This window comes from Sinocyclocheilus grahami, unplaced genomic scaffold, assembly GCF_001515645.1.
Source record: "Sinocyclocheilus grahami isolate Dianchi unplaced genomic scaffold, SAMN03320097.WGS_v1.1 scaffold27.1, whole genome shotgun sequence".
NCBI classification, from domain to species: Eukaryota; Metazoa; Chordata; class Actinopteri; order Cypriniformes; family Cyprinidae; genus Sinocyclocheilus; species Sinocyclocheilus grahami.
Window position 1 is genome coordinate 2,802,744 of NW_015505206.1, and position 21,294 is coordinate 2,824,037.

Genomic DNA, 21,294 nt, shown 5'->3' on the forward strand with positions numbered 1-21,294 from the left:
TGAAGTCTCTTTAATATCTAATTTAAGTCAGTTTAAATTGAGAGCAAACAGAGGCTTATGCTAAGTTGAGACAAAAATACCTTTTTTAATCATACATTCACACATTCTGCTTAAATTAAAAAAAATACGAAAGTTTTCAGTTAAGAGTAAGAAATATTAGAATTAACACAAAATGTATCATTAAATAGTTTTAATTTTAAGGGCTGTTTTGGGGTGTACTAGAGGAGCTCTTCCCATCCTAGCGCAGCTTCTCTTATCATTGTATAAATGTTTGAATTAAACTAAAATTCAGGAATTTTAAAATAACTATTGGGGCTTGAATGTTATCAAATGCTTGGCACTTCAGTCTCCTGTCCCCTTTCCACAGACATGTCAATCTGCACATGTCCGGTTTTCATGCACAAGAATGAAAAATTAACTTCTGAACATGTTCTAGGATTATGATTTTTATAAGTACATGTAATTCATAAAAAAACTGCAATTGTCTGTGACAAATAAAATAAAATTAGAATTTAAAGGCTCTTTCACACAAAGAATGATAACTGTACTATAAATGTATTAGCATCAACATCAATGCATTGTAATAGTGCTGGGCGGGTTAACCAAATTTTTTGTTTGTTTGTTTTTTTTCTTCGGATTCTGGTTTTATGGTTTATCATGGTTTGTCCCTGATTCTGCCTTTAAATGAATCAGATTGCATGAAACAGATTCCAAATTTAAAGCAATAACAGAATGGTCTGACTCTGACATTAGCTTTGAGAAATTATACTAAATAAAACATTTCTGCATGAACAGAAACAGCAGACGGGCTGAATGAAAGTGCAAATTCACTCTCAGACAGCAGGTGGCGCTTATGGCACAGCAGCGATAGACCGTTTCCTTGGATACTGCTGTAAACAAAGCAGCACTGTGAAAATACCATCTAAACTTTTCTGAAGACAGTCAGTTTCCCTCAGAGATACATTCATATAAACTCCCACCCCCAATTCAGTATTTCTTCCAATATTTCACACATGGTGAAATGAGTTTGCTCTGCCTGCTACAGTGTTTTCTCCTCTTTGCATTCGACTTCAGCATCTCTGGCTTCTGTTCACGGCCGTTTACAGTTAGTTTATTTTCCCAGATAAAGAATTAGTTATGTGTTATTAATAGTTCTCTAACCATTAGTCAGAAGTGTATGCAGTCAACAGGGATCTCCTCTCAATTCACTACGCTGTCTATGTTGCTTAGCCACTTGTACCGGTATGCTTTTTTTTTTTTTTCATTCTGTGTGCGTAATTCAAACCTGTGTACTGTTTGAACCGGTATATCACCCAGCACTATTTTGTAATGTTCAGTATATTATAAGAGCATGCTTCAGTTTTGTTGTCTGCAGCATTAAATGCTTGATTTATTTAATTGACCCTTCGCAGGGAGCTTGATTGACAGGCGATATAATGCAAAATCCACCATTTTGTCCGACAAACAAATCAGATAGGAGAGTAGAAAAATAATGTGTATTGACGTATTTCCGCGGTTGAAACAAGATACTTTCTCATGTTCGTTAATGTGTTTTTCATGCTAAACTAGTAAAAAGGAAGAGATGATCGGTTCACCTGCCGTTTGAACGGAGGTGCTACAGTGATCTGTAACATTAAAGAGCCACAAAATGGTATTTATTGTTTGAATTTCTTAAAAAATGACAACATTTGAAAGCTGAGACTTTGTTTCATACCTGCTCTGTCTTGTCTGTTGGTGTGTTGTTAGACCCTTTGCGAAGGGTCATTTGTGTGGATTCTGAATGGTTGTCAAAGTTTTTATTGTTCATCAGATTGAAAAATTTTTTTTTAAAGTGATTCCAACTGCGTTTCGTTATCATTATAGTACTGGTGTCGACTTCCTTATTCTCAGAGAATTAGAACGATTATTAACTTTATATTTATTATCGTTATAGGTATAGTCCTTGATGTAAATGTGCCTTAAATCAAACTTTCTTTTAACCTTGTTGTCATTTATCAAATTGCTGTGTTCTGAGTTCAATAATAAAGCCACACATAACTGTTTATTACAGTGATTTTACAACAGTTAAGGGTGTTTCACTTAGCGTCATCCCTAAAAACATCCTTTTCGCTTAGAAAAATCACCGTAACACACTGCCTTTATGGCTCATTGCTTCATTATACTAAAATATACATGCCACCTCCGATGCAATCTGTTGTGTCTTTACCAAGTTGACACATCAGATCATGTGCTGTTTGCTCCCTATCTTTGCACCAGACATGCAGAGAAATGCCGTAATGGGTCGGCGCACATAAACTCTCTCCTCACAAGTCTCTTGAAAAAGGGTTTGGCAATGCAGCACCACTCAGCAAGACGCTACCAATGGCAGAGCATCAAGGCCGCGTGAAATGCAGCGGCACGCCCAGTGTAACCTCCGACAGGTTCCTCTGACAGGTTGATGACCCCTGAGAGAGATGACAGAGCGACGTGCTGGAGAACTGCAAACTGATAGAAAGTCATCTTCGACTAAAGGAGAAAAAAACAATCCACCCAGCATGTTGCCCCTGAAGGAAAGAGCGAGAGAAAGAGAGAGAGAAGGGGAGATAAAAGGGGAAACAATATGATAGTTGATATAAAACGGGGGATGGTAGGAATAATAAGTGTCTCTAGAGAGCTGGAATGTGAAGACAGAGAAATAGAAGTGGGAATAAAGAGAACAGAGGAGCAAAGGAACCGTGTTTGTGTGCATGTGTGTGAGGAAGAGGATGAGATCATCGCAGTCTCCTGTCTAATGAGTGATGGGGTTGGGAGGCGTGCTGAACTGAGGCGGAGGGTTTGCTTCTCATGCCGGTGGAATCAATAGCGTCTGCAGACCGGAATACCGTTCCCACATTACTGCCTCATTGCCAACACTTCAGCCACGGCTCTTCTTCCAGCACGGATTACACTCAGATCGTGCATTGTGCATTTGTTCACTCCCTTACTTTCTTTCTCTATCTCTCACGTTCTGTCTCTCTACTATCTCTCCCCCCCCCCCCTCCCCCTCTCTCTCTAACTCGCTCTTTCTCTAGCCAACCCACACCCAGTGATTCTGTATCTTGGTTTTTTTGTGGTGGTAGGAAGGATGCTGCTGTGAATTCTTCTTTGAATGTGTTTTAGACACATTTTTTTCTATACCACAGGAGGTGTGCTTTCTGGAATTTTTTGGGAGTAATTTTTTTTGGGGAAACCTTGTTGAAAAGAGCTTACTCACAATGTTGGGCTTGGATGTTTGTGAATTTGGTGGACAGTTTCTTGAACTGCTCTGGTTAACAGTTTGCTACAGAGGTGAGGATGCATTCACGTTATCTATTATGAGATAAACATTTTGAAAAGTGAAATTATGACTAAACATACTACAATTAACTTGAAGGTGTGCATTTGGAAAGGGCTTTAAACTCCACAAAAAGACCTCAGATGATCTGCCAGTTTAATAGACCATACCTAAACCTTCAGCTAAAGTAGTTTGAAGCTTATTATGCATGGTGTTTAGTAGTTGCAATGTATCATAAAACCTATTTACAATTCAAATAGATCTTTAAAATCAAGTAGAAAGTCATATATGTGATCATTTCGTGAGATGACTTCCTCTGTGGATGTAGACATTTTTATTGTTGGCATGTGATGCAGTTAAAACAAGCAAAGGTGGATTGATCAATATGTATTGATCAATCTGTTGTTGCACTCACAACATTGCTTTGTGTGTGTGATCATCATGTTGCTTGTAATTATATGTCACAGATGTTGTTGATTCAGGGCTTCACTCTGCAGAGCTTCTGATTACTGACACCAATCCAGTGTTTCTCACTCCCAATTTGCCTCTTTATCAGTGTCTTCCACTCCCTTAGTGTCTCCATTTCACTTTGATATCTAGGAAGTAATGATGTGTGACAAATGAACACCTGTCTTTATGTGTAAAGTGAAGGGTAAATGTACATATGTGTGCTTTTGCTATCTGAGATTCCTATAGAGCGTGGGTTCACTGTAAGCATTCCCATTAATCTCAATGGCAGTTGCTTGGATGACGCAGGACTCCCCTATATGATTTTGTGCACGGATGTTCAGTTTTGCTGGTGTTTTGAGCAAGTTACCTGACTAACTGTTCTATGGACAGGGAAATATGTAAATATGAAATCAATTTAACTCTTAACCCCTATTTTATTATAATATACTATAATTAAATATTTGGGACAATTTTTGCAACCGAATGGTGTAGTTAAAACATCTTCCAACAGGAGTTAATTGGTCCATGCTAACCAACTAATCGCAACCCGATTCACAAGAAACAAATTAGTTTGATAAAGTTTGAATTTCATATGAATTTGTAATTCTTATGAAAATGTGTGATTTTATTTTTTTTTGTAAAAAAGAAAAGAAAAAAAGGCATGAACCTGCACCTAAACCTAACCTTGGTGGGGCAGGTGAATTGTCACAAGACGAAACCTAGATCTCTTGTATCTGACTCAAATCTGTTCGCTTTTTGTAGTTTTTTTGTTGACGAAACCTAGATCTCTTGTATCTGACTCAAATCTGTTCGCTTTTTGTAGTTTTTTTGTTGACGAAACCTAGATCTCTTGTATCTGACTCAAATCTGTTCGCTTTTTGTAGTTTGAACAGCAAAACAACACATGAAATCCAAAGTTTACAAACCTGATTCATATCAAATTCAGTGTGAAGTCTGATCAAACTCTTTTTGGAATGTCTTAAGCGAAATTAACATGCAAAAATGGTCCATTATCTATTGTCAATAGTGTAAAGATGCATTAAGCACTGCTCACAGAAGTCACTTTCAAACCAAGAAGATTTCTGTTGGTCAGCATGGTAAATTCGCCCAACCAACTTGAACGAAACCTGTGTGGTGCACTTTTTTCACCTTCACACAAATCTCCTGATTGTGTGGATGTGACCACACCTTCATATTGATACTTCGGATATCGACAACACTGTATACACTGTGTATACTGTATATACAGTGCAGATAATTCAGTCCTCAAGATTGGATTTGAAAACTGAACTGGATTTGTGTGGCAGAGTAGTGTGAAGCAGGCTGATCCCAGTCGAGTCAATGGTGTTTAGAAAAGGCTCACAAAACCAGGCTCACAAAACCAGGCACCGGTGCATGGGTTTCTCAGCTCGGTCTCTGCTGGACTGCAGGTGCTGACACGCTAAGACCCCCTGTGACCCAGCAGAGCAGCATCACGACTCAATGAGCCTCAACTGCTGCTGTGCTGTGATGGATGGCTGCACGTCAGAGACCTGACACATGTTTAAAGGAGTGAATCAATTAGATTGCATGTAGGAGAGATTTAAAAAAGCTGATGTGTTTGTGCACCCTGTAGAGAAAGGCTATATGAATGAGGAAGATCACATGCATAATTTCCCTTCCCTTCATGCTGTCAGGTGTTCAGCTGGTTTCTCACATTACAGCTACTGTCAGATTAACAATCTTGAGAATTTACATGTCACTTAGTCCCCAACTTCTACATGTACTAGTACTCTTTTTAACATTTTGGTACCTGTTCTTCTTTTCTTTTTGAATATATGTAATTCTCTAAATTACGTGTTATGAGAATAGTTTATAAATCTGTTGTCAAAAAAAAAAAAAAAATCTTTAAGGTCTTTCAGTGGTTTTCAGCCAAAATAAATGCTCTGTAGTTCAAAGATTAAAAGCAAAGAAATCATATGATTTATTAAATTCTCAATTTGTATTATTACAATTGTAATATTTCTTATTTTGTTTAATATTTATTTGAAATATTATATTTTATTTGAGTAATAATAATATAAAATAATATTAATAATTTTTAATTTATAGTCATATTGATATATAATCAAATTCAAATATAAGCCAAATTGTGCAGCCCCTACAAACAGGCACAGCAAACCTGGAGCTTTTTTTTTTTTTTTTTTTACCAGAAAAAAATATATAGAATTAGCTTTTTAAAAAATGTATGGTTATGTTGTCAGATTGCCTAATAGTACTTTTAATGTATTTTATACTTAAAATCAGTGCACAAAAACAAAGACAGTCGGTAGATTTTGTCTGGGCCTGTTTTACTTGTTGAATTTCCTCAAAGTTTTCTTTGGCATCATCTTGTAAATAAGTGTATTCCTGCTGTGTTGTTTCAATACATTACAACCGAAACCTTCTGTGACAGTGTCAAATGGCTTGCAGGGTTTTGTCTATGAATATTTGTGCAGATTTCTGGCCTGCTGTGGGTTGTGATGTTTCTGACTTACAGGATCAGGGTTTGCAGATATGCATGCATTACTCTCGACTTTGCTCTCAGTTAGCAGAGAGGCTGCACTTTGTCACTCAAGTTAACAGAGAAGCTGCACGGCTTCAAAGTAGTTGAGAAAGTGGAGTATTGTGAGGGTTGCAGAGTAGCTGAAAGTGTTAATGTACAGGGTGAATTTAGTTACACCAGCCGCTGAGCTGGCTTCCATCTTAGAGCAAACTGTGACCATAAATTCAGACAAGATATTCATACAAAAAATATTTACTATAACACGCTGTACTTTGACACATAAGTGAGTGAACAACAAAGTCAGTGTTCTTGTGGTCCTTATTTGACATTTTTAAACCCTGAGGGGTTTATTGCCCTTTGCAAGGGTCTTACATTAATGCTAGTCTAAAAAGAGTAAGGTTTGTGCGGTCTTCAGAAACCCTAGTGGGCCTTCCATTCATCTGCTGAAAGTCCACTGAATATTTGGGTGTACAGCTGTTGTGTGTTGAGTATGAGAGACTGCAGTTTGTCAGCGCTGTTTGCTCGTTCACACTCCACCTCATTAGCTGTGCACTGAAACCTGCAGCACGCCATCAGACAAAAACCAGCATGCTATCCATCACAATCTAGCCAGGCATTTAACTGCTTCTACTGATCAAAGCGGACCAAAGCATGTTGCCTTTGAAGCTCGAGATGCTGCGCCTTACATATTTCACTCAGAAATTATATCTCCGGAGGGTGGGGAAAGCTAATTAAAAAAAGCTTGTCAGATTCTTCAAAGTATTATCACTGCTATTTAACACAGCTGAGCAAGGGTAATAACTGTCATTCTTCTCTTTGCTAGTGTTTTTTAGAGCAGTGCTTTTCAATTGGTGGGTCGCGATATAAAAATGGCTGCTGGTCTGATCTGATAGGATCGTGGACAAGAGGGGCTAGCCTAGATGCTAAAAATATGATTGTGCATAGTTAGGATAATAAAATAAATACCTTGTTGGCAGAGACTATTTACACATGCACCAACATGGTTGGGTTAGACAACATTACAAAAGATGGCCAAATAATAACTTCAGTGGCGGTAAATTGCGTAGAGTAGACGGTAAATCACGTAGAGTAAGCGTTTTGACGCGATCGACCCGAGACCTTTGGCTGAACTCATTGTTCTCCCTTTTCACAATAGAAATGAAGGAAATAAAGTATCGGATAAGGTAAGTGTATGTTTTATAATGTACCACAGTACTTGCCAATATTTGCAAAAAGTAGTATAAATAGCAGAAAATTCTGCTTTTTTTATATAATGTAAATAAAATCTATTGCTATTTGCAATTAGTGTAAATAGCATATATCGATAAGAAAATATGCTATTTTCACTTAGTATAGGCTAAATAGCATCTAATTGCTATTTACATTTAGTGCAAATAGGCGCTGCCAAATAAATAGGCTTTATTTATTTATTTATTTACTCATTTGGGTGCTGAGAGCATGAAACCATAATATTTTTGCAAATATCAATTTTCTGTATCATTGTCTCAATAATTTGTCTCAATAGTAATATTGTCAATCCTGTGTGGTAATATTAATTAATTTCCATGTCTGATTTAAGGGCATTTTGTACATTACAGATACATTAAACAACTTTGTCACTATATAATCTGGATCCTGAAGCAAAACCAGTTGAGAACCAAAAATTAAAGGTATTTTAGGAGATGTTCTTTTTTATGATTTTTTGATATTAACACTTTTAGTCACATTATGAACAATTACAACTGATTAGATGTTAACTTGTGCACATTGAGAGGAGAACAGTGATGTTTACTGCTTTAATGTGCAATATTAATATGTATCACATTGCAGTTTTGAGATGCCATCATCATTATGCTGAAAACATGCCCTGAAATGCCATGAAAATGTATCTATAATCATCCTTAATGCACTCCCTCACTACATAGTTAATTTTGCTTGTAATTTACAGTGAGAATCTTGGCATTGGCTTGTGGATATGCTTTAAATTGTCCAATTAGTCCAGTCATGTATTCAGTGTGACCAGGCCTCCCTGTAGTGAATCTCAACTCAGGGGATTTGATTTGTGTGTTCGATGTGCGAGATATTTAATTGGTGTGCATTTTTTAGCAATATTTAAGCTATAATTGCACATGGATAATTAACTAAATAGCCCTATTATGCACAGGATATTGGTCCAAAGGACTCTAGTGTGCAAAACGTGGCCACACTTGAGTAAAATGTCACAACACTGCAGTCAGTTCAGGCGTTTCCATTTTGCACAAGAGTCGACTGTTGATTAATATTCCAAATTTCCCCTCTCACACTTCATTACCACGTTCATCTGTACACATTCAGATTGTTTATTTCTCACTAATTAGTAGGTTAATTGACTCGCATTGTCTTCTGCAGCTGGAGTATACCGAATGTCTCTGGAAATTGTGCATCTTCCTCATAAACTATACTCTGACCTACTTGTCCTTCCTCAAATTGTCTTCCTGGATAGAGTGGGCTTTTTCCACAGGTTTAATTTATGTAGAGATACAGAATTCATTCCCACATTTTCCTACCTTTTTGTTGGAGGAAATTGGCTCCCTATTTTTATATACAGCAGCAGCATGTGAGTGTCATGGTCCTTGAGCTACTGCTATATAATGCAAAAGGAGATGGTGGTATATATTTATTAGATGGTATCAGTGAAAATCGCTCTTATAAAACTAATGGCGTATTAGAGAGTGACCCTCAGAAACACCCTATTGATTCTATCAGATCAGATGTTATAGCCCCGTCCTTCCATTATTACATTTGCCTTCACATTACAGCACTTAGGGTTTTTGTTCTCCTTTCATAATGTAAGGAAGGTTCATCATCACTCTTGATAATCATTGGGAAAGAGGACATATGCATGTTTCCATGGCTGCTGAGGCAGATTTGGCCTAGACAGCGTCGACACACGATACATAAAACCAGCCGGGGCATATAAAACATATAAACCTGGGTGGGGGTGCTTCTGTCTTTTTTCTTTGTTCATCCTCAGCTGTGTTCAGGAACATCTGTCCTCCAAGAGCTTTGCTTGTTCTCTCCCAGGCTAATGAAAGCGATCATGTCATGTTTCGGATGTTATCACTTCCCATGAATTCGGTAAACGTTGGGGTCCAGTGACTGTTTTTAAAGTATTCAAGCCACATATCCCATCTTTTTTTGTTGTGAGAGCTATAAGATATTCTTGATAAACTATTATCTAATGTAAAATTAATCTATAGGGTGAAAACTAGCTAGTTTTAAATGCATCCAATATCTGTCCCTCCCCTGAAAATGGTAGTTTTTGCCTCGCCTTACCTCAGAGATCTTTAATTTCCAAACTGTATCCATTACTTTAAATCATAATTGTGACATAATCTGTTGGTTTGATGGGCAGATTTGGCCTAGACAGCGTCGACACACGATACATAAAACCAGCCGGGGCATATAAAACATATAAACCTGGGTGGGGGTGCTTCTGTCTTTTTTCTTTGTTCATCCTCAGCTGTGTTCAGGAACATCTGTCCTCCAAGAGCTTTGCTTGTTCTCTCCCAGGCTAATGAAAGCGATCATGTCATGTTTCGGATGTTATCACTTCCCATGAATTCGGTAAACGTTGGGGTCCAGTGACTGTTTTTAAAGTATTCAAGCCACATATCCCATCTTTTTTTGTTGTGAGAGCTATAAGATATTCTTGATAAACTATTATCTAATGTAAAATGAATCTATAGGGTGAAAACTAGCTAGTTTTAAATGCATCCAATATCTGTCCCTCCCCTGAAAATGGTAGTTTTTGCCTCGCCTTACCTCAGAGATCTTTAATTTCCAAACTGTATCCATTACTTAAAATCATAATTGTGACATAATCTGTTGGTTTGATATTCAGCACATTTTAGTAAAACATATTTTAAATGTATTTTAATTACCGACAATATTATTATGCTATTATTGATTGATTTACCCCTGGTTTCACAGACAAGGCTTAAGCCTAGTCCTAGACTAAAATGTAAGTCTGAGCTGTGTCAGCTGAAAGAAACTTGCACTGACTGATCTTAAAATATATCAGTGCCTTTGTTTTGTCTCAAGATGCACACCAGTAATGTGTTTTCTAAGGCATGTTTATGAAAAATTACTTCAATGTCCTAATTGATCTATGGCCTACTCCTGGCTTAGTCTAAGCCCTGTCTGTGAAACCAGGCCATAGTGTTTGTTAGTGAACGTTTGTTGCTAGAAAATTACAAAGTTGTCCAAATCCAGAATTAAAGCTGTATTTACGCATGTCAGGCTTAGTTTCTAACAGGGTTGCAAAAACTACACAACTCAGAAATGATGTAGAAAATAAAACGGCTCATATAATATTGAGTATGACCTCCTAAGGTTGGCAATTAATAATTTGTGAAGGTTAAAGAGTTTGAGGCCCCATTTTATTACCACGTTCATCTGTACACATTCAGATTGTTTATTTCTCACTAATTAGTAGGTTAATTGACTCGCATTGTCTTCTGCAGCTGGAGTATACCGAATGTCTCTGGAAATTGTGCATCTTCCTCATAAACTATACTCTGACCTACTTGTCCTTCCTCAAATTGTCTTCCTGGATAGAGTGGGCTTTTTCCACAGGTTTAATTTATGTAGAGATACAGAATTCATTCCCACATTTTCCTACCTTTTTGTTGGAGGAAATTGGCTCCCTATTTTTATATACAGCAGCAGCATGTGAGTGTCATGGTCCTTGAGCTACTGCTATATAATGCAAAAGGAGATGGTGGTATATATTTATTAGATGGTATCAGTGAAAATCGCTCTTATAAAACTAATGGCGTATTAGAGAGTGACCCTCAGAAACACCCTATTGATTCTATCAGATCAGATGTTATAGCCCCGTCCTTCCATTATTACATTTGCCTTCACATTACAGCACTTAGGGTTTTTGTTCTCCTTTCATAATGTAAGGAAGGTTCATCATCACTCTTGATAATCATTGGGAAAGAGGACATATGCATGTTTCCATGGCTGCTGAGGCAGATTTGGCCTAGACAGCGTCGACACACGATACATAAAACCAGCCGGGGCATATAAAACATATAAACCTGGGTGGGGGTGCTTCTGTCTTTTTTCTTTGTTCATCCTCAGCTGTGTTCAGGAACATCTGTCCTCCAAGAGCTTTGCTTGTTCTCTCCCAGGCTAATGAAAGCGATCATGTCATGTTTCGGATGTTATCACTTCCCATGAATTCGGTAAACGTTGGGGTCCAGTGACTGTTTTTAAAGTATTCAAGCCACATATCCCATCTTTTTTTGTTGTGAGAGCTATAAGATATTCTTGATAAACTATTATCTAATGTAAAATTAATCTATAGGGTGAAAACTAGCTAGTTTTAAATGCATCCAATATCTGTCCCTCCCCTGAAAATGGTAGTTTTTGCCTCGCCTTACCTCAGAGATCTTTAATTTCCAAACTGTATCCATTACTTAAAATCATAATTGTGACATAATCTGTTGGTTTGATATTCAGCACATTTTAGTAAAACATATTTTAAATGTATTTTAATTACCGACAATATTATTATGCTATTATTGATTGATTTACCCCTGGTTTCACAGACAAGGCTTAAGCCTAGTCCTAGACTAAAATGTAAGTCTGAGCTGTGTCAGCTGAAAGAAACTTGCACTGACTGATCTTAAAATATATCAGTGCCTTTGTTTTGTCTCAAGATGCACACCAATAATGTGTTTTCTAAGGCATGTTTATGAAAAATTACTTCAATGTCCTAATTGATCTATGGCCTACTCCTGGCTTAGTCTAAGCCCTGTCTGTGAAACCAGGCCATAGTGTTTGTTAGTGAATGTTTGTTGCTAGAAAATTACAAAGTTGTCCAAATCCAGAATTAAAACTGTATTTACGCATGTCAGGCTTAGTTTCTAACAGGGTTGCAAAAACTACACAACTCAGAAATTATGTAGAAAATAAAACGGCTCATATAATATTGAGTATGACCTCCTAAGATTGGCAATTAATAATTTGTGAAGGTTAAAGAGTTTGAGGCCCCATTTTGTACCCTATTTGTGCAGTATATTTCTGTACAACACTTACACAAGACTGCTTCTCCAGGGGAGTTCTGTGGACATTACAGTTCAGCTCTCTTAATTCACATGACAAATTGTTGTCCCTGTTCTTGGCCTTCTGCATGGAGAGCAGTTTTCTAGGTCTTTATTTTCCTCTTTTTCTCTGAGGAGTAATACGTCAGCTGTCTGCTTGCCGAGTCTCCAGTAATTATGAGCTGTTACGCTGAAACGCAGTGTGTTGGTTGTGACAATAAAAACATGTTTTTCAATGTCTGACATGTGGCTGAATTAATAAAAGCAATGATTTCTTTAAAGTGATTTGCTAAAACGAGACTGGCTCATTATAATTAAACAGGGACAGAAGATTCAGTTGCTTTTTTTGCTGTATATATTGTCAGACTGTGGGCATTTAGCTAGGAACCATCTCTCAAATGAGCTGAATAGAAATTAAATTATCAGTGTATTGCTCTGCGACGTGAGGATTACAACAAATGACTCTGAATATTAAAAGAGATAAATGTGCAAATCTGTTATCTCTAACAGTGTTAGCGAATCTGAATTGGTTTGTGTTTCAGGCCTAAACAGTGTGTGAGAGGTAGAAAGATAACAGAAAATACATTCAGTCTGTCTTTTATCAGAGTCTGTAGAACCATGAAAGAATCACATAGAACATCGCAAACCATATACACTCTTAAAAATAAAGGTGCTTCAAAAGGTTCTTCACAGCGATGCCATAGAAGAACCATTTTTGGTTCCACAAAGAACCATTCAGTCAAAGGTTTTTTAAAGAACCATCTCTTTCTTACCTTTTTATAATTCAGATGTTAAAGGTTCTTTATGGAACCATTTAGACAAAAAGGTTCTTCTGTGGCATCGTGAAGCACCTTTATTTTTAAAAGTGTAGTTTAACGGCTCAAAGATTTCACACTAGATTTTTACACTGATAGTTCAATATCTGGCCATTTTATGCTTTTACCAGACTCTACAAACTTGATCATGACTAGCCTGCTGAAGCCCTTTTCAAAACCACTCCAGAAATATGGTCAAAAAGCTATAAAGTAATATTAAAAAGGCAAAATTCTAAATTCTAGTCGATTTTAATGCAAGTCAAGAATAGAAACAGAAACCATGAACTACACCTAAATTCAGAGGGAAATGGTAAATTATAAAAATTATAGAATCTGATTGGTAAATAAGAATGTTATTTGTTGTGAAATCGTGCTAAGATTGATTTGTATGTGAAGATGCATAAGAATGTTATCTTAAACATATTGAGATGCAACAGATGAAGATTATTTTCCTTTCTAATGCCCTTCATCCCTGTTTTTCTCAGGCATAATGGCTGACAAAGATAAAGATGTGCCAGTGGTTGAGGATGAAGATGAGCCAGATCTGAACTACCAGCCTCCGGCTCAGAAGAGCCTGCAGGAGATCCAGGAACTGGACAAGGATGATGAAAGCCTGAACAAGTACAAGCAAACCCTCCTGGGTTCTGGACCTGTGGTGGCAGGTTAGTGTACCTTCACTAAAAACCAGGACACTATTTTTGAAACACGCCTACTGTATGTATGTGCACACTATTCATTATATATATATTATACAGTTAGGTTTTTTTTGAGAAAGAATACTTTTATTCAATAAGGATGCATTAAATTGATCTAAAGTGGCAGTAAAGACATTTGTAATGTAACAAAAGTTTTGTATTTCACATAAATGTTTTTTTTTTTTTAACTTTCTATATATCAAAGAATGCACAAAAAAATGTATGATTGGTTTCCACAAGAATATTAAGCAGGACAACTGTTTTCAACATTGATGATAATAAAAACATGTTTTCTGAGCACCAAATCAGCATATAAGGATAAGACGTTCTTGCTGAAAAGTCAGCTTTGCAATCACAGAAATAAATGACATTTTAAAATCTATTTGAATAGAAAAAAATTAAATTGCAATAATATTTTACTGCATTTTTACTGTATTTTTTTTAACAAATGCAGCCTTAGTAGCACAAGAGATGTCAAACAAACAAACAAATACATAAATAAATTATTGCAAAAGAAATGTGCCAGTGAGCATTTGATAACATTTTTAGTGGATCACATTCTCACCAAACAACAAAATGATTAGAATCTTACTGATATTTGACCCACATTTATAGAGGCGCACAAATAATGACTGTTTCAAAGAGTCTCATCTTCTGAAGATTGCATTGTCTTCATGTTTAAAGCTGTAACCCGGCTCTGCAGGGACGGCTCTCCCTTCTCCTCCTGCTGTCTAGACTGATTCAGTCCCCCCGGGGGACTCCAGTATTGGTTCAAAGCCCCCAAACAATATCCTCTTAACTCAGAGAAAGAAGGAGAAGGTGGCTATCACTTAGTCTGAAGAGCATGGCTTTGAACTGCTTTGTTGTTTAGAGAAACATGAAACATGAATTATAATTCCACTCACTGCGTAACGCTGGATAATTTGCACTTGATAGTCTGTCCCGCCGTACAATGCATTAATTATAAGATCAGTTATTGTATTTCTCGCTCAGTTATTGAGTGAAATAGCTTTGTTTCTTTTCTTTTTCCCTTCATGAAGAATTGTTTCTGTGATATTATGATCAAAGCCCAGCAATCCTAATTTCTTTTACCACAGGGAAATCCAAATATACTCTTTAAATCCTTTAAGTGTGAGCTGGAAATACTTGCTGATACAGTGTTGCTAAAGGCATAAAAGGCAGATTAATTTCCTCTTGACTCATAGGGGTTTAGAACGCTTGATTTAGATGCAATTTAATTTTCTGTTGCGAATCAATCAACTGTGGTAATTTCTTTCCTCTTTTTTTCATTCGAATGCAACTTGTGGGTATTTACCTTGTGAGTCCTCTGATTCATAAATGATTCATCTTTGTTTTGTTGGTTATGGCCAGGTTAATAATAGCCTTCTTTGAATATGCTGGAATGTAAATGGCAGCTTGTGCTGGTGTTTTATAGCGTTTTGTGTTTCAGTGTAATGACCGAAAGATCTGCTTACAGAGATCATCATGACTAGTCAGACCAAAAAGTACATCATCTTTTGTCTCTGAGGACTATGATACAAACCCTTTCTTATATCCTCATTTGCTATATTGTGTATAGAATGAAAATTGTGTCATAACTTGCTCACCCTCATGTCATTCCAAACCTGTATGTTAAGATTGGTGTTATTTTAGTCGTTTTTATATATTTTTTTATTCAATCCAATTTTATTTTATTTTATTATCGGTTTTCATTTTAATTTTTGGTTTAATCTTGCTTTTGTCATTTTTTTAAATATTATTCTTTAGTTTAATTTATTATTATTTCTTTTTTTAGTTCATAAATGTATCCAGTTAGTACTTAGTTACCAAGACAACATTTCTAATTGTAATAATCTAATAATAATGAACAGTACATTATTAAAAAAAATTATCCTTTTGCTCCACGGAGGAAAACATATGGGTAAATGATAGCCAATTTTTCATTTTTGCTGAACTAACCCCCTCACTGGGACTGAAAACACTGGAAATATGAAGCAGGTTTGTCTTGACGTCCATTAATTTGCCATAAGATTTCCTGAGATATAATAGCGGGATTGTGCCAGGGTGATCAGTCATGTTTGGTGCGTGCGGTCCCCGGTGCACAGTTTAGCGAGTGAGCATGCCTGCGGCGGGTAGTGCCGCTTGTAGCCATCAGTAGATGATTAACTGTAGTTCCCACTTTTAAAACCAGCCCACCCTGCGTCAATAACACTGCATCAATGAGACCCGTCCAACAATTTGTTATGTGCAGTTTTACACCGCTAGCTCCCTCTTGGCAGTGCAGAAACAATCATTCAGTGGAACAGTAGAGTTAAATGCCTAATTTAAGCTAGTCACCTGCCCCGCGTGCTTCACGGGACAACTTCTTCGAAGTATGGAAGTTCACACATCAAACCTTCACTCTCATATTGTTTCCCAGAGTTTTAAATGTCACTTTTTACATCACACAAGGCCATTGTATGCCTTCAGAAGACTTGAAATATAGCATATGAACCGCTTTTATAGTGCTTTTGTGGTGCTTTTTGGGTGTTCTTTTGTCCCTTTATAGAGCTTGACAGACATAGTCACAATGCACTATTGTTGTATTCAGATTCAGAAATTCTCCTTTTATGTTCCATTGAATAACAGCATACAGGTTTGGAATGACATGAGGGTGACTAAATAATGACTGAATTTTCGTTTTGAGGTGAGCTGTACCTTTAAGGGGTGGGGCAGCTGCAGCTCTATCACAGTTAAATGTGCTGAGGCTGCATGCTGGGGTCACTAACCCGCAGCAGCTCTGTGTCCACCTAAACCCTGACAGGCCCGATCTATTTCTGTAATGGGCGGCGCTCCTATGGACACAAGAAACTAGGGAGGGAATGCATGGCGGTTCATTAGCAACACTGACTGACAAGACGTTAAATGCCTCCTTATCTCATAACGAAGGTGATTATGTTTGTGAAAGACACCGTAGCTCTGTTCCATAACCTAGTGAGCTGCATTTTAAAGAAGCGTTGGTGCGTTCCTGATTCAAAGGCTGTTGCAAAAATAGGCAACTTAATTATGCTGCCTTTTAAGATGAATTTTCCACCCCAAAGGGCACCATTGCAGAAAAGGCAATTACAGAATGTATGGCAACAAGTTCAGTGAAAAATCCGATCAAAGATTGCAGATAAATAATGAAAATGAATTTAATAATACTGCAAAAAAAAATTATGTTCCTAAAAGTATTAATAAAAATAGTTCAGTGTTATTAAAAATGGTTAATTTAACCAATATTTTTGCTGTATAGTTTTATGCTTAAAGTATCTTCTAATTAGCTTAGCAATATACTAATGTCATACTGTTGAAATCAGCTTTACCCAATATTTGTGTGCATTTTATGAGTAATCAGAGTATTGTTCCGTTAGCTTAGGTCCATGCTAATGTCACTCTCTATTGAAATCAGTTTTACCCAATATTTGTGTGTATTTTTTATATGTATTTTCTTGAGTAATTATTTGTCCCATTAGCTTAGCAACATGCTAACATCATACGGTTAAAATCTATTTTACCCAATATTTGTGCGTAATTTTGAGTAATCAGAATTTCGTGCCATTAGCTTAGCACCATGCTAATATCAATCTCTATTAAAATCAGGTTTATCCAATATTTGTATTTTTAAAATGCATTTTTATTAATTATTAGACTACCATCCGTTAGCATAATAACATGCTCAATTGTCAATTATGAGTCATGTTTCCTGTGTGCTGTGTAGCGTGTTCAAAATCTATCCATTACCATTAGGATGCTGTCCGTGTTGGCTGTAGGAATTAAGTCAGCTCACTCGGTTTTGGAACACAGCTTTTCATAGACGACAGATGAAACAAAGGAAATGAGTGTGAATTGTATGGCTGGAAAGAGCTGTCTTTCCACAAACTTGAATTGATGATGTTCATGTGCACATATCTGAGATGATTAATGTGTCTTATTTACACACTGACTGGTCAGTTCATTGCAGGTGCACATGGTGGCCTTTTTTTTGCCTTCCCGTTTTCACTCAATTTAGTCTAGTCTAAGTGTCTTCCCTCTGGTCTGAGACACATGATGAATGTGTGGATGAATCGGCTTGGAAGATTGACTGGGCCAGTAATGCTGGATAGGCAGGATTCGCAAGAATGGACAGATTCTGTTGTTTTTCTCAGCCAGACTTGCAGTGCTACTGACAAGAATGATAACTCAAATTGTGCGGAAGATGTGCGCTATTACTGTTCTAAGCGATCAGGCTTGCAGTTTTTACCTGATAAAATGGGCAAGAAAATCATGCAGACTTAAAATGAAGGAGAATCCTGAGTCATGTCAAAGGATTGAATAGGTTAAGGTTAGTTTCAGGGTTTAGTCGTTTTACACATGTGGAGGTTTCCCACTTGAAGTGTCTTGATTGGTTACCTATAGTAAGCAGATTAGAACATATTAAATTAAAAATGGTACATAAGATTATCAATAACAGAGCTCCTTCATATTTTAATGCATTTTTTCCTAGGGTAAATGAGCAACATTGTTATAAAACTAGGCAAAGTCTCATGGATATTACATTATGTCGTTTTAAAACTATGTATGGTCGTAGGTCTTTTAGATATTCTGGGGCACTTTTGTGGAATAGGTTACCTCTGGACATTAAAGGTATTTCGAATATTTCGAAAATTTGTTCTTAAGTAGGTTGTTTTGTTGATGAATTTGTATTTTTACGTATGTGGTTATTTGTGACTGTACATTTTTGTAGATGTGGAATTTAATTGTAATTTTTGTATTTATAATGCAGTGCCAGTGTACCTGTTACCGGGAGTGAAGTTTGTGCTTTACATCAAGGACCACAATGGAAATAAGTTTTGTTTTAAACTTTTTTGTGTTATCCTTGACGAATAGAGTGTATTCACTACTTTTTTTGTCAAAATAAACAAACAAACAAAGGATCAGAAAACCTTTTAGATTTAAAGTAGGCACTTTTGACTTTTGCCAGTGGGCAACCATCTAGAAACACCCTAGCATTATATAGCACTGTGCTAAAATCGCTCAGAACACTTTAGCAACCACATACAACTGTTATTTAACCAGAAACTAAATTATTACAGCCAGTAAACACTCACAGTCGAACTGCTGAAATGAAATCAACATGCTAATGTCAAACTTATTGTTTTATTCACTACGGGAAAAAGGCTACTCTGATGAATAAGTTGGTTACAGGTACCAAATGTAGAGCAGAATGTGTTTTCAGTTTCTCATCTGTTTTATTCATTGCATTGTAGATCCCAGCATTCCTAATGTTCAGGTGACCCGACTCACTCTGATGTGTGACCAGGCCCCTGGACCCATCACCATGGACCTGACAGGTGAGTCTCACCTGAACAATTATTCAACAAGTGTTGTATAATTCACGCATAATCCAGTTCACTTACAATGAGGGCTGGCTATCACTTAAAAATATAATTGACTTCAGATTTATCAGATATACAAATACTGACTGTGACTGTGTTGTATTTGTTTTGCTTTAATAGATTATTTTTTATTATTTTACACACAGTATTTTTAATATAATTAATTGTACTAAAGTAATACTACATTGGCTAGTGTTATTTTAGTACTACTTATATATTTAGTATTTAGAAATAGCTTTTATTTTTGTATTTTCAGTTTTCATGTTAATTTTAGTTAATGTTTTAGTACATTTGTTTGTGATTTTGTCATTTGTTTTTACTTTAATAGATTATTTGTATTATTTTACACACAGTATTTTTAATATTATTAATTGTACTAAATTGACCAGTGTTATTTTAGCATTACTTATATACCATCTAGGATTAATTAATATTTTAAAATAGCATTTATTTTTGCATATGCAGTTTTCATTTTCATTTTGGTTAATGCTTTTGTAAATTTGTTGTGTGATTTTGTCATTTGTTTTACTTTAATACAGTATTTCTTATTATTGTACGCACAATATTTTTGATATTATTAATTGTACTAAAGTAATTGACCAGTGTTATTTTAGTATTGCATAATATACCGTTTAGTATTTATTAATATATTGAAATGGCTTTTGTTTGTGCATTTTCAGTTTTCATCTTAATTTGGTCATTTTTAGTAGTTTTCTTTGTGTTTTTAGATATATTTCTATATAGCTTTAATTGATTTTTATTTCAGTTTAGTTTTAGTAATTTTAGTACTTATAATAATTTCATTTGGTTGCAAAGGCAGCATTTCTAATTTTAGTTTTTTCATCTAATGTGTATATTTTATTACATTTCAGCTGTATTTCAAACAAAGAAATCGAATCAATTCAAATGAAAATTATTTGTAATAGTTCGGTTTTAGTTAACAATAACAACACTGACATTGACAGCCCTATTTCAAATCCATAGCATCCAGTTTGCATTATTTGCATGATTAGTATTCGCAGGATAATAGTCGTGTGGGTTGAGGTAAGTGGGTTGAATCTGCGGTCTCTATTGTCCACACAAAGGCTTCTGGTCAAGAGCTGGAAGGGCATGTGCTTAGTTGACACTATTGACAGAGGCGCAGCAGCTCTGCACTGCATTCTAATGCTTCACCTCCCCTGCCTTCAGAGGGATGATGTCATTCCTTCCCCTGCCAGCCAACATCACGCAAGCAGATCTGCAACACAAATCAACGTACACTGCTGCATGTAGCCACGTCCCGCCTCGATACACTGAAGGGGCCTGTCGGGTCTTTTGACGGTCAGAGCAGGTTTCTGCCGCCCTCCTTTGCCCTCAGCCGGTTTAACAGTGTGTTTCTCTCTTTAACAACGGGAGCACGGCAAAAGGGCACCTGGTTGCTAGGCAATGGGATGATTCTGGGCTGTTTAAGTCAGAGCTTTAAAGTAAGAAGAAGACCTTTTCAGATATAAAATCTGTAACTATCATTCACAGCGTAAAGAACCTATGCACCAGCACGTTTCGTCTTTTAGAACAAAACCAGAAGTGACTTTGTGGTTTGAGTTGGTACAGGAAGGTATGAGGGGCCGTACAAGCCATAATTCATTCTGGCACTCTCACACATTTACATTCTCCTTTCACATACATATATTTTTGCTTTCACACACTTACATTCTCCTTTCACATACATATATTTTTGCTTTCACACACTTACATTCTCCTTTCACATACATATATTTTTGCTTTCACACACTTACATTCTCCTTTCACATACATATATTTCTACTCTCACACACTTACATTCTCCTTACACATACATACATACATTCTATATATATATATATATAGAATGTATGTATGTATGTGTAAGGAGAATGTAAGTGTGTGAGAGTAGAAATATATGTATGTGAAAGGAGAATGTAAATGTGTGAAAGCAAACATATATGTATGTGAAAGGAGAATGTAAGTGTGTGAGAGTAGAAATATATGTATGTGAAAGGAGAATGTAA

At 36.4% G+C, this 21,294-nt stretch overlaps 1 protein-coding gene and 1 long non-coding RNA gene across 3 annotated transcripts in view; one reads left to right on the forward strand and one right to left on the reverse strand.

The window, feature by feature from the left end:
• Nucleotides 1-226: 226 nt before the first annotated feature.
• LOC107568037 (uncharacterized) overlaps nt 227-21,294 on the reverse strand; it is a 23,362-nt gene continuing 2,294 nt past the window's right edge. Inside the window, exons 2-3 of the long non-coding RNA XR_001606700.1 lie at nt 6,345-6,351; nt 227-238 (exon numbers count right to left, since the gene is read on the reverse strand). This is a non-coding gene — a long non-coding RNA (uncharacterized lncRNA). The remainder of the gene's footprint in view (nt 239-6,344; nt 6,352-21,294) is intronic.
• Nucleotides 3,070-21,294, forward strand: part of LOC107568023 (rho GDP-dissociation inhibitor 2-like) — a 26,021-nt gene continuing 7,796 nt past the window's right edge. Inside the window, exons 1-3 of one of the 2 annotated variants that reach the window (XM_016253855.1) lie at nt 3,070-3,306; nt 13,662-13,838; nt 19,139-19,222. In XM_016253855.1, the coding sequence (XP_016109341.1) occupies nt 3,234-3,306; nt 13,662-13,838; nt 19,139-19,222 (334 nt within the window). In that variant the 5' untranslated portion in view covers nt 3,070-3,233. Of the gene's footprint in view, nt 3,307-5,269; nt 5,294-13,661; nt 13,839-19,138; nt 19,223-21,294 lie in introns of those variants that run through there. The other variant, XM_016253864.1, reaches the window with a different exon arrangement.